The sequence below is a fragment of the Myotis davidii genome, unplaced genomic scaffold (genome assembly GCF_000327345.1).
Source record: "Myotis davidii unplaced genomic scaffold, ASM32734v1 scaffold53, whole genome shotgun sequence".
Taxonomy (NCBI): Eukaryota; Metazoa; Chordata; class Mammalia; order Chiroptera; family Vespertilionidae; genus Myotis; species Myotis davidii.
The window spans coordinates 3,517,044-3,531,816 of NW_006286140.1; the positions used below are offsets into that span (position 1 = coordinate 3,517,044).

At 36.2% G+C, this 14,773-nt stretch overlaps 1 protein-coding gene across 5 annotated transcripts in view; it reads right to left on the reverse strand.

Moving 5' to 3' along the window:
- Positions 1-14,773, reverse strand: part of CDKAL1 (CDK5 regulatory subunit associated protein 1 like 1) — a 681,380-nt gene that overhangs the window by 256,152 nt on the left and 410,455 nt on the right. For all 5 annotated transcript variants that reach the window (XM_006757272.2, XM_006757271.2, XM_006757274.2 and 2 more), the window contains one exon: positions 1,395-1,561. In XM_006757272.2, coding sequence (XP_006757335.1) covers positions 1,395-1,561 — 167 coding nt within the window. The remainder of the gene's footprint in view (positions 1-1,394; positions 1,562-14,773) is intronic.

Sequence of the window (14,773 nt, forward strand, 5' to 3'; positions counted from 1 at the left end):
GTCCTGGTTTTCATGAAGCATGTTTCATATCTACTGCAAACACAGCAAGACTGCAGTAGTCTCAGCATATTTGATTCTTACAGATAATTACTTGCTTTTTCAAGTGTTGAATCAAAGAGTTAAATTAAAATTGAAATGCCTGTGACTTATTTGAAAATAGGAAATTATATTTGCCCTACATTGTCCAAAGTACCAAAGTCAACATATAAATTGCATACCTTTACTTAAAATTCTGGCTAGGAACATGTAAACAGCAAACCTGAAATTGCTAAATTTCTTCATGACAATTTATAATTAACAATCGGGTTGCTAGCAACTCTGTTTTCAGAATATCTAAAATCTGCTGTTGGTATCAGAGATTTGTTGAGGCTTTTCAGCAACAACCTTAACAAGTATAGGTCTCAAATCAAATCAACAGAAACAATCTTTGAATATTCATTTGCATTTATGCATTAAATTTCAGCAACTACACTAGCTTTTAAATTAGGGGAATGTTATTTTTCTGCATAAACTAACTGCAAAGAACACAACTGATTAAAAATATGTGACTTGTGTTTATACTTTGCACATGACTTTCCAACAGCAATTATTAAATTTCTTATCTATAACTTTAGGCCTAATAGAATTATTTTATTCACTACATTAGTCATGGATCCTAGCATGTGCCTTTTCATTGAATGATTGCTTCCTGTCCATATTAATTGCTCATGTATCGTGGCATTTGTCATCAGGAACCACAGCTATTTGTGCACACGTCGTTTTCTAGTTTGACGGTAAGCAACTTGAAGGGAGGCATCCTGATCCATGAAGGTATAAAAATGAAACCAGGTATCTCACTTTATCACAACTCCCTTTTTCATAGTGATTACAAGAGAAGCAAATGGAAGACCACCAACTCCATGTCTCTTTCATGCTACTCACCCCTAACTGTCTCCTGACAAAGGAATGAAATTCCTAACACCCTCAGACTTACAGTACAGTATCCGTACTGACAGGGCAAACAGTCGTAAGATAGGCAATGTGGGGTTCGCGGTTGGCTGCAAAATTAATGCAATGTATTAGCAGCCCTGAACTAGACAAGGGTTCTAAATGGAGGAATTGAGGCAAATTTTAAAAATGGAAAACTGAAGGGCTGCAAAAAAGAAACAAAGGCCTGTGACAAGTGCTGGAAAAGCCAGGCAACAGTAATTAATGGGGAGGAAGCAAAACAAGATGTGCAGACTGACAAAGAAGGGGACTTGACATTCTCAGTTCGTCCTTGGTGATGTGGGACCACACACACAAAAACTGAGAAAGTGGTTTTAAATGAAGCTCATGTGAGGATGCCGAGGCTGCCACACTCTCTGGGCTGGTTTTTGTCGGTGTCAGCGTGGAAATGGGGTGCTTTTCCTTACCTCCAGATGCTCTAAAATATAGGGCGGATTTGTCATGCCCAGCCTCAGCATTGCTCCCTCAGGAATCACTTCAACCAGCTTCCACAGCAGTGTGGGGAGATCAGTGCCAATATCTCTGCCATAAGCCCCTGTGTCTTCACTGGTCAACCATATCTCGCAAACACCCTCTGTGAATCAAAGGAGATAATGAACAAATCTGTTGCAGAGCTGTTTCCTTCATCATACAGCTGCTCACTCTTTTTAATGCACTATTTCTCAGCATTATTATGCAGGCAGTCTGGGTATTCAGTTGCAGAAAAAAAAAAGCAGCCTATCCCATGGTAGCACTGGCTTATTAAGTTCATTTTATGAACACCGGAGAGTTACAACAATGCTGTAAATTATCAGCGCGTCCTATGGAGTGATTAACATTCACAGCCAATCAGTTCAACCCTGTTTCCTCCAAAGCACTTTGATCAAGACTAAGGCTGCAGTCCCATCACAGAGAAAACCTACTTTATTGAACAACAGAAGCCCCAGAACTGAACAGTCGCTCTACAGAATAGGTACTATCAGCAGTTACCTCACTAATCAGCCTGTCACCAACCCAAGGAAAAATGTCAAGTGTGGTTAAGGTTTAGCTCACAAATTATTAATTATGAGGCATCCATTTCTCCTGTAGTAACTATTCTAATTTGACTTCTTTAGTCAATTAAGAACAGAATGCAGGGCTTTGTTCAAAGAAGTTGGTTGCTGTATAAGTATTTGTGTCGGGAAACCTGGTTACTGACAGTTTGCATCCTATTTCCCATCTATGGGGCCTCAGGCAGGAAAATGTCTACATGTTTTGTTGCTGTTGATGTTGTAAACAATCCTGACTTCAAATAACACAGCCTACATTAACTTCCTTCTAAAAATCGAAAGTAAATACGTTTGGATAACCTAGTATTAAATAAAATGAATAAAACAGAGTTAGCAAGAGTTACTCAGGTTTGCATGGCACACAGAGTGCTTCTGAATGCACATTCAATTAAAGGATTAGCCTATTTGAAAAGGCCAAATGATTAAAAAGTCTCAACAAACAATAAAATGGGCCTGTGAAATGTGTTCACGCTGAAGTGATTTGATGCTTCTGAAGAACCTCAACACATGCACAAGGCACACAAAGAAAGACCACAGCCTCAACCAGAAGTATACGTTTCTGGTAAGAATCTTAAAATTATAATTTTAAATCATTTTTTAGTTGATGGAACAGAAGAGTTTCAAACATACATTAAATATTCCTAGCCAAGAGAGACAACAAATAAAACACATGGCTTCTGAAATAAAAAAAAAATAAAATAAAACACATGGCTTTTATGTGAATGTAAACTGAAAACTAACAGAATATAGGAGCAAAAAGCAAAGAACTTCCCTTCCTTAATGTGTTCCACAGAGGGAGAAACATACATGAAGTAAGATCTCCAATCACTAAGAGATGTAGTTTTTAATCAAAAAACTAGCCAACCCACACAAAAACATGTTCCCTTTTCCCCACTTGTCTTTCTGAGACATGCACATCCTCACCCACACCTAAACACAGGAAATACAAGGATAGAAATAGGATTTTCATTTCCTGAAATTAAAGAAACAACTATCACAGAAAACAGGATATAACAAAACATAAAAGCTCCATTTAAGAAGTTGTCGATGTTTGTAGTATTTGAAAAGCAGTGGTGTTATATATTTATGGGTTTTCTTAAATTAAATTAAATACATAGTTCCAGAAAGTAATACACCTTTGTTTCGTTTTACTCATATAATAAAGAAAATGTATCCTCAGAGGAAACAGTCTAACATGTGTATAGGCTCCCTGTGTAGTCTTATAATTTTATAAGTATTCTTTGTCCATGGAGTAAATACTGTTCTATTTTTTTTAAAAAACGGATTGCAATTAGTGGCAACATCTTTATTTTAATATTACATATGCCATCAGACACTGGACTCATACAACCTTTTTTCTTTTAAATCTTATCACAAAATCCACTCCAGGAAAAGAGATGGCTAAGTAACAACATAAACAGATTTTAAAACACTCTGAAAGAGGTTATAAAAACAGGACATTATCCATGATTTTCCAGTTACTGGCATTTGAGCAACACAATATGAATATTTTAAAATGAACAGAATAATTTTAATTTATAATTTTTCCATCCAAATGGTTCCACGTTACGCCTTATGTAGAGCAAGCAAGTTCCTGGAACAGTGCCTTGCTGTTGCTAGATGAATATAGAAGGGGAAAAATCACTATGAATAGGAATGGAAATAACATCCAAGCAGAAACAGCAGCCAGCTCTCAAGCTGCATAGGTGGGGACCAATAGCCCCCTGGTGGGCTGAAACTTCAAATTAAATCACATAAAGAGGAAGCAGCTGTAACACTAAATCAGCACCAACAGGAATAATGGTCTTGATGTCTCCAAGATCAAGGCTGCTAAAGTGCTCTATATAATAGCAACCTGGCTTAAAACACAATGAAATGGGAGAACGTGTGCAAAATGTGAAACCCGTGGACTTAGGGAGAACTGTGCCTGGCCAATTCAATCCAAAAATTTGTCAAAGATGATTTTGCTCTTAATCAATGTGAGAGAGTACAGATTTTGTAAGGTTATATTTCAAGCATGAATGCTAATGAGAGCTGATCCCTCAAATACTTAGGATAGAGAGAGTCATTTCACACTAAAGGTGAAGCTAAATATGGAACCCCATCTGACATCCTTTTCCCTGGGAAGTCTTGTGATTACTCACAGGGCAAGCAGTTCCTGTCAGGTCAGCTTGCATATGAATTCACCAGGGAAACCGAAGGCTGGAGTCTGTAATCACTAATGGATATGGGGACACATGCATGCTTCTATCTGCACACTTAATTGGCTATACTGTGGACAGAAGTGCTTGCCTAAACAGCTTCATTCCTTAAGGACTTCAGTTATGAGCTCTATTCCTTTGCACATTCATTTCTTTATTCATCCATCAGACATTTATTAGGCCGTTACCTACTATGTGCCCTGCAGCAATTCCAGCTCATGACAGATATGGATTCATCATTAAACTTCTGTGATCTAAGATTGGCTGTTATCCAGGAGCTGGCAAGGGGACAGTGACAGACATCCTGGGGACTTCACATACATCACTAATGGAGGTGGTGGAGGGGGGTGGGTATTGAAGAACACAGTCTTAGAAACCAAAATGAAGGGCGAGCTGGAAGTGGATATGACGTCAGCCCCAATGAGATAGGCCCTGTCTGCAATATAATGTGGACTTTGATTAATACATGTCAGAAAAACAAACACATGGAAATGAAAAAGAGAAGCAAGCAGGAAGAACTGAGATAAGAGAAGTGAATGCCCAGTAAAACCTCCCATGCCTGTAAAAATAAATATATGCAAAAAAAGAGAGAAAGTAATGGCTGGAAAAAGTGGGAGACAAAAATTAGCTTTTAAAGCATCCAAGGGGAAATTTTTACTTTTTCCTAAAATTGTTCATCTGCTTGCATTTTGTTCATTTTCCTTAAATTGTTCAGACTCTGACTTCTAAGGAACCTTAGGTTCATCTGATCCTTTATCCTTTTGTTGCGTTCATTTTGGTAAAAGAAAAGCAAATACTATGAAGAAATGAAATGCATCTTGCAAGGTAAAAAACAACAACACAAAAAGCCTTTAAAAAGTTTACTTATTAGGATCAGTTATCATTTTACCCATGAATTTACTGATCAGCCTAGAGTTGAAACACATAGCTATTTCCCCCTGAACAGAGAGCAACCTCAACAGCTGGATTCTGATCTTTGCTCCATAGTAATTTGAGATGACAGAGGATGGAAAAGTAGGAGACATAAAATACAATTTTCTCAACAAAATAGTCTCACAACAAAGAAAATCCTTTTTGAAAAACCAAGCTTTGCCAAAACTCAATTTCAAAAGATCATGATTCACTATAATTTTCCTGTGTATGAGCTTCATTGTAATAAATTAAAATACTGGTAAAGACTGATTTCATCTGGTCCAAGGAGTGATATTTCTCTAGTAGCTCTTGCTCTATCATGGGGGAAAATTTCCACCATAATAAGTTGCTTCAAATGTTTCATCATGAGTAGAGTCTAAAAATAAAGATTACAAAAATATGAAAACTGTAAATTATGATTAATGGGATCAATCATTAAAGAACACTAGATGGCAAAAAAATTACATCAACTAAACATAATTAAAGAAAAACACCCCCAAATCTGTTAAACCTTTCTTCCTCAGAAGAGGTGTTGCCCCCTTCTCCTGTCTTTTGCTCTGCCCGCCCCCCTGCCCTCCCCTTTCTCCTCTCAATTCCACCTACTATTCCTTCTCCACCACCCCAGTCCAGTCTTTATGCTCCATTTTCTTCAAAGGCCAATAAGGAATATAAATTAAACATACATTATGTTATATTTACACATGTGCATTAAATTTTCAGCTCTTAATTCCTGATGCTTTTTTTAAAGGGTCACAGTGCATATTAACTAGATTTTTATAGGCTCATTCTTCTTAAAAAATAATCTTAGAAAATTCAGAAATAAATATGACCCTCTGTTTAAACACTTCAAAGGTCATGAAAATTTATTCAATGGAGATGTTTCAAAGTAATAATATCTATTTATAGGCAGCTTCTAGTTATTTAGCTTATTTATTTAATAGCAAATTAGACAATGGTCCCTTCTAATCCTATTACTAGACATCAAGAGTTTTATGTTTTCCTGTCAGATAAAAAAGGATTTAAATGACAATTTAATTAAAGATTGCTTCTTAAGAGGACCAACTAGGGCTATCTTATACATATATAACAATGACATATCACTGATAAACCCCAATTAATAGGCCACCATATGAGATAATTATTCATTACTTAATTCTTCAATTATATCATGTTTATACTATTTTTACAAATTTGAAAGAATTATTAGTGACCTGAAGTATTTTTTTCTCTAATGTTTTCTTTTGAACAATGTTGAATTTAGAGGAAAGTTTCAAGAGTCCAACATGAATAACCATCACTCCTTCACTCAGACTCATGTATAGCATTTTGTCACATTTGTGAGCACTCAATCTCTCCACACCCACAAGCACGTGGTATTTTGCGTGTTCTTCCCCCCTGAACCCTTTGAGAGTTAGTTGCAGACATGATAGCACTTTAAATCTACATAAATCAGTGCATACATCTTCTAAGATTAAGAACATTCTCACCCATAATCACAATTTAATTCCTGTTCTTGACTATCTTTGAACAACACTTTCACTGTAGTCAGACTGGCTCAATTTTATTTCCTTGTGCAATTCACTTAGGCAATGAGGAGATAATCCTGTTAGGCAAGGAGAAAATGAATTTTCTTTAGACAACATGGAAATGCAGCTTGAATGTTGCAAGGTGTGTCCCATGGTCTCCTTTAACTTCTGCACAAGATGAATGTAGAAGTTGCCCTACAGGAGTAGCTGGAGAGCACAGCAAATGAACACAAGTCTCGTTTTATTTAAAGACTTCCCAATTACAGATAAATTCAGAAAGAGCAATCACTCATAAAATAATTAAACTTTAAAATTATCCTCTTTATTGCTTTAATAACAAGAGTTAACAAAGAGACAGAATTTCCAGAGCATCTGACATCTGTGATTATAGTGATACAAAGAAACAAACTTGTTGGCATAATTGATAATGTTGTAACTAAACAAAAACAACCTGTTTAAATTATTCCTTTTGAAAGGTCATAATTAGGAAGAATATTGTTTATTTCCATGCTTCTACAAGAATTTGGAAATAATGGAAAACAAAACAAACACCACAAAAGGAAGACACACTTTCTGGAAACAAGGCGTCTGATTCTCCAGGGTCCAATCTGCAACAAGCCTCAATGAGGCAGATTATCCTGAATACCACAGTGTGTTGGTTCCATACATGGGAGAAATACAGACAACAGCATCTATGAATGGGCCCTCTGATGTTTCAGGAGCATGCGGGAAAAGATGATATTTTGTCTTTTAAAAAAATCACAAGCTCAACTTCCAACAGACCCAGCATTACAGATACAAAAGGATGTAGGAAGAAGAAAAAAGAAAATAGCTGGAGACTTACAGCGCAGTGCCTTTTCCTCAGAAAGATAAATATTGTTGATCATGGCAATTATAGTAACTTATCTAGATTCCGAGACTAACTTAGAGAGATATAGAATAGTTTAGAGGGTAAAGAAGCAAAGGATTTTGCATTGAGCCTCTGAACTCAACTCCAGAATAAAGAACAAATAGAACTTAAATATTAAAAGAACACATTACTTTAATTAATGGCGAACACTTTATAATCCTAAAGATCTTTCTCAGAAGTGAATTCCACAAAACCTACAGTCAAATATGACCTGAAAATCTTAGTTCCAATTAGGGAAATTTAACTTTGAACATAAAACTTGCAAATAATTATTGCAAGTATTTAAACAGCAAATACAGTTTTCAACTTTTACATTATATTCTTATGTTCAGTTGGAAAGTGCATCATAGATATAGTTTAGTTGTTCTAATACAAAGAAATCATCATTCATTACTTTGTGCCAGTATTTGTTATTACTTTGTGCCAGATATGTTCTAGGTCTTGGAACCTAGAACCTAACAAGGTGTTAGCTCTCGTGAAATTCATTCAAGTTAGAGAGACAATAAACTAAGATACATAATATAGATCAAGTAAAAAAAAAGTGCTAATAGAATTTTTTAAAGCGGGATAAAAGGAATGAGTAATAAAGTGGTTGAGAAAGGACACTGCTATTTTTGACATATTATAATCGAGGAAGACTCACAACAGCATGACACCTGAATGAACCAAGGTAGTAAGCCACAAAGATCAGTATGAGAAGGAAGAGCGCTGGAAGCAGAGGGAATGTAAGTACAAAGATGCAACATGAGCGTGATTATAGTTCCCACGAAACCACAAAGAGGTCATTGTGGTTGGGATGAGGTGAGCAAGAGGTGAAAAAGAATTATAAGATGGGAGCCAGTGGTGACAAAAGTTGTTGCATGAGAGCAGAGCTTTATGAGAACAAGAATTACATGTTGACAACCTATTCACTGTCATATGTGATGCATATGCAATATGTATATTATATTTACTAGTGAAAACTCTCAATAACTCCATGTCTTAAGATACTCTCATGCTTAAGCTCAAGAATATTTAATACAGTTTTAGAATCCTCAAAGCACTACATTTGGTAAATAAGAAGGAACAGAAAAAGAAATAACAGAATATAAAATTGTCCAGTCTTTCTAAAAGAAATTCATTTCTTTCACTCTTTTTTGAAGGGGGAATATATTACAATTGACTGAAATGAGTGAAACAAGACTAACAAATTTAAGTAGAAACAAGTAAAAGAAATCCGAGACCATTAAACACATGCTTTCTAGTTGGTAGCACCTATAGGGAACTGAAGTGGTGCCAGTCTTTTATACCTCCTCCTTTCACTTCTTCCTTCTTTCCACTCAACAGAACTTAAGTACTATTCTTGGGCCCCAACTTCTCACTTAGCATCAATTAAGTTGACATCCAAAAAACTAACATTTGCAACAAACTCAAAGAGTCTTCGGAGAGGTTGAACCACTGCTATAACTTCTGAAGGAAGGACAAATAGGAATAAGTAAGATAGAATCCTCTTATGAGGCTGGAAGAGGAAATAAAAAGTCATTAAAGTTCATTGAAGAAAAAAGTATCTCACCTTCAAGGATCTACTACGTACAAACCAATTGACTATAATAATAGACAGAATAATTCAGAACAGTTTTACTCCTTTTAACTACTATAATTGGCAACTGACCCAAAAGTAGGTTAGTTAAAATAGTCTTGTAAGGATAGCCTGTGCCCTTTAAAAGTTTGGAAGTCTTATGAAGATGGTAGTTGTGCCTTGACAAAAATTAGAATAAGCAGAATAGAAAGTTCTGATACATACCTCAGATATCAATAATTTAATAATCAGCTCATTCTTCAATTTAAAATTTCTGTGAACAAAGCTCTACAAACACTTGTAGGTTGTATTAATAAAAGGTGATTTTAATATTGGTTACAATAGAGTAACATATACCAATAACCAACTCTGTAACTTTATTACCCAGCTATGGTAATCAAAATTATATGTACCAACAGGTTTGTTTCTGAGGAAGAATGTGTAAAATCCAGTAAAAATTATGGACTCTGGCCATGTTAATGACAACGCAAAATTTTAATTAAAAGGAAATATTGTGAGGACTTCCATTTCTGCATACAAAGGATTAACTGTTACAGAAATTGCCTTAATGCTGTAAACAACTAGCAAATTTGACTAAATATATATGAAGCCATGAGACAGGAATAACAGGCAGTGCAGGGCTGTGACTTTTTAGAGAAGCAAACAAGGTGAGTCCTATGATTGCCCATCTTACTTCCAGGAGGCACTTTCTAAGGCCACAGTGCAGAAGAGAGGAACCAAACAGAGCCTGGAGATCTTGCTAAGTTGAGGAGACAGAGATTGTCGTACAAAAAGCTATAATTTACAGGATTAAATATTTAAGAGAAAAAAGTTGCACAGAGATGAGCAGACGGTTCCACTCATTTTTAGTTGAGTACTATCTGGGCATGAATAAGAGGAAACTAAATCCCATGGCCAATGAAAGAATCACAGGAAAGTAGTGGACCAAACAATTCCTAAAAGTCATACAGGACCAAGAGTTTGTGTTTCTTCAAGACAAGAGAAAGCGTAGAATACATGAGTCATTAGATAGAGTCCTTAGGAGTGTATATGCCTTAGTGGTGGAGGAAAATTCATGTGAAACTAGAAGCTGCTCTGAACACACACTAACAGATCTTACAAGAAAGCCTCAAAAAAATCAAACTAATTTCAAATAACTCTATAACAGAACAAAGTCTAAAACTCTTTAAAGGAACATAACAAAATCCAATGTTCAACAAGATAAAATTCAAAATGCCTGCATCCAAACAAAACTTCACAGGCATTCAGACAAGAAAGAAAATATTGACTATGGTTATGATCAGGAGAAAATTCAGTCGGAACAGAGTCGTAAGTGACAGAAATGATGAAATTAGCAGAAAAGGATATCAAAAGAGGTATTATAAATGTTGTCCATGTGTTCATAAAATATGAATGTGATGAGAAAAGAAATAGATGTTTGAAAAAACACCATTCAGGAGATAAAATTAAAGACCCAGTAATAGAAATTATCCAAAATGAAGCAAAGAAAGAAAGAACACTGAGAACAAGAATGAACAGAGAAGAATAATATCAAGCCAACCAACACATGCTTTAGATTCCCTAAAATAATGGTTGAATTTTCCAAATTTGATAAAAACTATAAACCATAAATTCAAGAAAATCAAACTCAGTAGAATAAACAAAAATAAAACCACATCCAAACACATCATAAACAAATGGCTTTTTTAAAAAAAAAGCAATAAAGAGAAAATTTTAAAAGCAATTGAGGTGGAGAAGACATTGTACACAAGCACAAAGATAAGAATAACAGAAACTTCTTGTGAGAAACTATGCAAACCAGAATGGAATGGAGAGACATCCTGAAAACACTGAAAAACTGTCCTAGAATTTTGTATTCCATGAAAATAGGAAAATAGCTATTCAATTTGAGGGAAAAATAAAAAAGTGAGACAAACAAAACTGAGAGCATTTCTTAATGACAGATCACTACTGTAAATAATAAGGAAGAAAAGTCTTTAAATACAAGAAAACGTATTGTAGATGGGGGAAGAGGGGAAGCACTAGATGATACACAAAGGGAAGAGCAAGACCAGAAATGTTAAATGTGTGGGTATATAAAAGCTACTTTTTCTCACTTTTTATCTCTTTAAAATATAATTATTTTAGGCAAAAACCAACAACAATAACAATATACTTGGGGGTCTACAATTTATTTAAAAAATTGACAATAGTATAAAGAATATGAGGAAGGAGGAAATGAAAGTATACAACTATAAGATCAAGTTACTGTTATTTGAAGGTGGGTTATAATAAGTTAAGCATGTATATTTAAATCCCAGAGCAACTATGAATGCATGCATGAATGAATGAATGAATGAAACAATAAAACAGAGAGGTATAGCTAACAAGGCAATAGTGAAGACAAAATGGAATCACAATACTCAATCTGGAAGAAGGCAGAAAAAGAGGAGAGAATAAGCAATGAAATGCTGGGAATTATAATGAATCACTAACTCTAGAGCAGACAGGAAGTGGAATAGAATCATAGAGGCTTCAACATTATCTTTAATTCTTTTTTTATTAAAAAAACCTCTGAATTAAATGTGATAAAATATTAGGGCTTAATACAGTTGGTAAATTTTTTAAATGATGCTGGTTTCTATAGATTTTTATATTTTGAAAACATACTTTAAAATTTGAATGACAGCCAAAACCGGTTTGGCTCAGTGGGTAGAGTGTCGGCCTGCGGACTAAAAGGTCCCAGGTTCGATTCCGGTCAAGGGCATGTACATGGGTTGCGGGCACATCCCCAGTGGGAGATGTGCAGGAGGCAGCTGATCGATGTTTCTGTCTCATCGATGTTTCTAACTCTCTATCTCTCTCCCTCTCTGTAAAAAATCAATAAAATATATTAAAAAAAATAAAATAAAATGAAATTTGAATGACAATTAATAATTCCTGTAATTAAATAAATATTGGTAAAGTCTCTCTTTTTTGTTTTAGAAAGAAGCTAAATCAACCAATGAAGTCTGTGTGTTTTAAAATAAGTGGTTCTTGCCCTGCTGGTGTGGCTCAGTGGTTGAGCATCGACCTAGAGACCTGGAGGTCACGATTTGATTCCCAGTCAGGGCACATGCCTGGGTGGTAGGCTTGATTCCCAGCAGGGGCTGTGCAGGAGGTAGCCAATCAATAATTATGTATCATCATTGAGGTTTCTGTCTTTCTCTCCCTCTCCCTTCCTCTCTGAAATCAATAAAGAAATATATTTAAAATAAGTGGTTCTATAAGAGTAATTAAGTGCAATGACCTTTATTAAATTTTGTTATGTGAGGCTAATCTAGATAGCTGATATTAGTATTTAAAAGTAGAATGCTAATTCTCCTCTGGCCTGAGGGAAAAACAATGACATTTAAAAATAACTGTGGTACATCTATACAATAGAATACTACGCTGTGGTAAAAAAGAAGGAATTCGTACCATTTGCAACAGCATGGATGGAACTGGACAGCATTATGCTAAGCGAAATAAGCCAGTCAGAGAAAGATAAATATCACATGATCTCACTCATTTGTGGAATATAATGAACATAAACTGATGAACAAAAACAGATCCAGAGACAGAGAAGCATCGATCAGACTGTCAAACCTCAGAGGGAAGGTAGGGGAGGATGGGGGGAGAGGGAGAGAGCAATCAAAGGACTTGTATGCATGCATATAAGCCTAACCAATGGACACAGATACTAGGGGGGTGAAGGCATGAGTGGGGGGGGGGGGGCAATGAGGGGATAAGGACACATATGTAATAACTTAATCAATAAAGAAAAATAAATAAATAAATAAACACAAAAAAAAACTCAAAGAGGGAAAATTATAATTTCTTACCATCAATAATTCAACTTTTCAAAGAAAGAGAAAATAGAGCTGGTGTGACACTGAGGAAAACAATAAACCAATAGCTCTGTTGCCTTGCCTTTTCCATTGCCTCCATTATTCCAACTCAGGGCTCTCAATTAGTAACCAGATACAAGGTAAGACTTTAATAATTCTCCACCTGAGAGTGAATTAAGGCTATTTTTCTCTCTCTTCATTGTCTATCAGCAGGCCACTCACTACAGTTCACTAAAAATAGATTACACTAGACCTTTTTTGTTTTTGGTAGTACAACTAACACAATGCACTTTAGGGTAATTAATCAATGTAGTACTTGAATAACAAATACAAGATAATTTTAAGAATCAAAACTTTCTAGCCAGAAAATGTCAAAATACTTTATTACTAGGTTTTACAAACATAGACTTGAAGATCAGAAAGGTTAAGCCACTTGTCCAAAGTTATACAATAACTAATAGCAGAACAAGGATAAGATTTAATCTCTTCTAAAAAAGGAACTCCAACAAAACTCTTTGATGTCAATTCAATGGCCCAAAAAGAACACCTATAATACTGTGGCTGTCCATATGGCAAAAAGAGAACTGCCAACCAAAATTTCCAAAGATAGAATTCTTTCGTAGCATTAGAAAGAAAACCAAAACAATGCACAAATAACATGTGAGATGCATTAAGAATAAAAAACTTCATTATCCTATATAATAAAGAGGTAATATGAAAATTAACCCTCATGTCCTCACAAGATGGCTGCCTACAGCCAGGCCGGCAGGGGGTTAATGAGGGATGACCAAACAACGGAACAAGCAGGCTGTGTGGGGCGACCAGGCTGGCAGGTGGGCCATGAATTCAGTAAGGAGTGACCAGCCAGGCAGGCAGGTGAGCGATTAGGAGCCAGAGGTTCAGGATTGTAAGAGGGATGTCCGACTGCCAGGGATTGGGCCAAAACTGGCAGTTGGACATCCCCCGAGGGGTCCTGGATTGGAGAGGGTGCAGGTTGGGCTGAAGGGACCCCCCGCCCCACCCCCATGTACAAACTTCATGCACTGGGCCTCTGGTCCAATGTAATGGCCACAAACACATGTGGCAACTGCGCACTTAAAATGTGATTAGTCCCAATTGAGATGTTCTATAAAGGACACAGATTTTAAAGACTGAGTATAAAAGAAGGAAGTAAATATCAAGATTTTTATATTGAATATAAGTTGAAATGATTATATTTTAAAAACTTAGAAAATAAACTGAACTTGTATTTTTTTACTTAATGTGGCTACTGGAAAGTTTTAAATTACACACATGGCCCACATATTTTATTTTTTAAAAAAATATATTTTATTGATTTTTTACAGAGAGGAACGGAGAGGGATAGAGAGTTAGAAACATTGATGAGAGAGAAACATTGATCAGCTGCCTCCTGCACACCTCCTACTGGGGATGTGCCCGCAACCAAGGTACATGCCCTTGACCAGAAATGAACCTGGGACCCTTCAGTCTGCAGGCCAATGCTCTATCCACTGAGCCAAACTGGTTAGGGCTGGCCCACATATTTTTATTGGATAACACTGTAATCCTATCTAATAAAGAATTAATATGCAAATTGACCATCACTCCAACACACATGATGGCCGCCCCCATGTGGACACAAGATGGCCAGCAGGGGAGGGCAGTTGGGGGCGACCAGCCCTGAAGGGGAGGGCCGTTGTGGGTGACCAGGCCTGCAGGGGAGGGCAGTTGTGGGTGACCAGGCCCACCGGGATTGGGTCTAAATGGGCAGTCGGACATCCC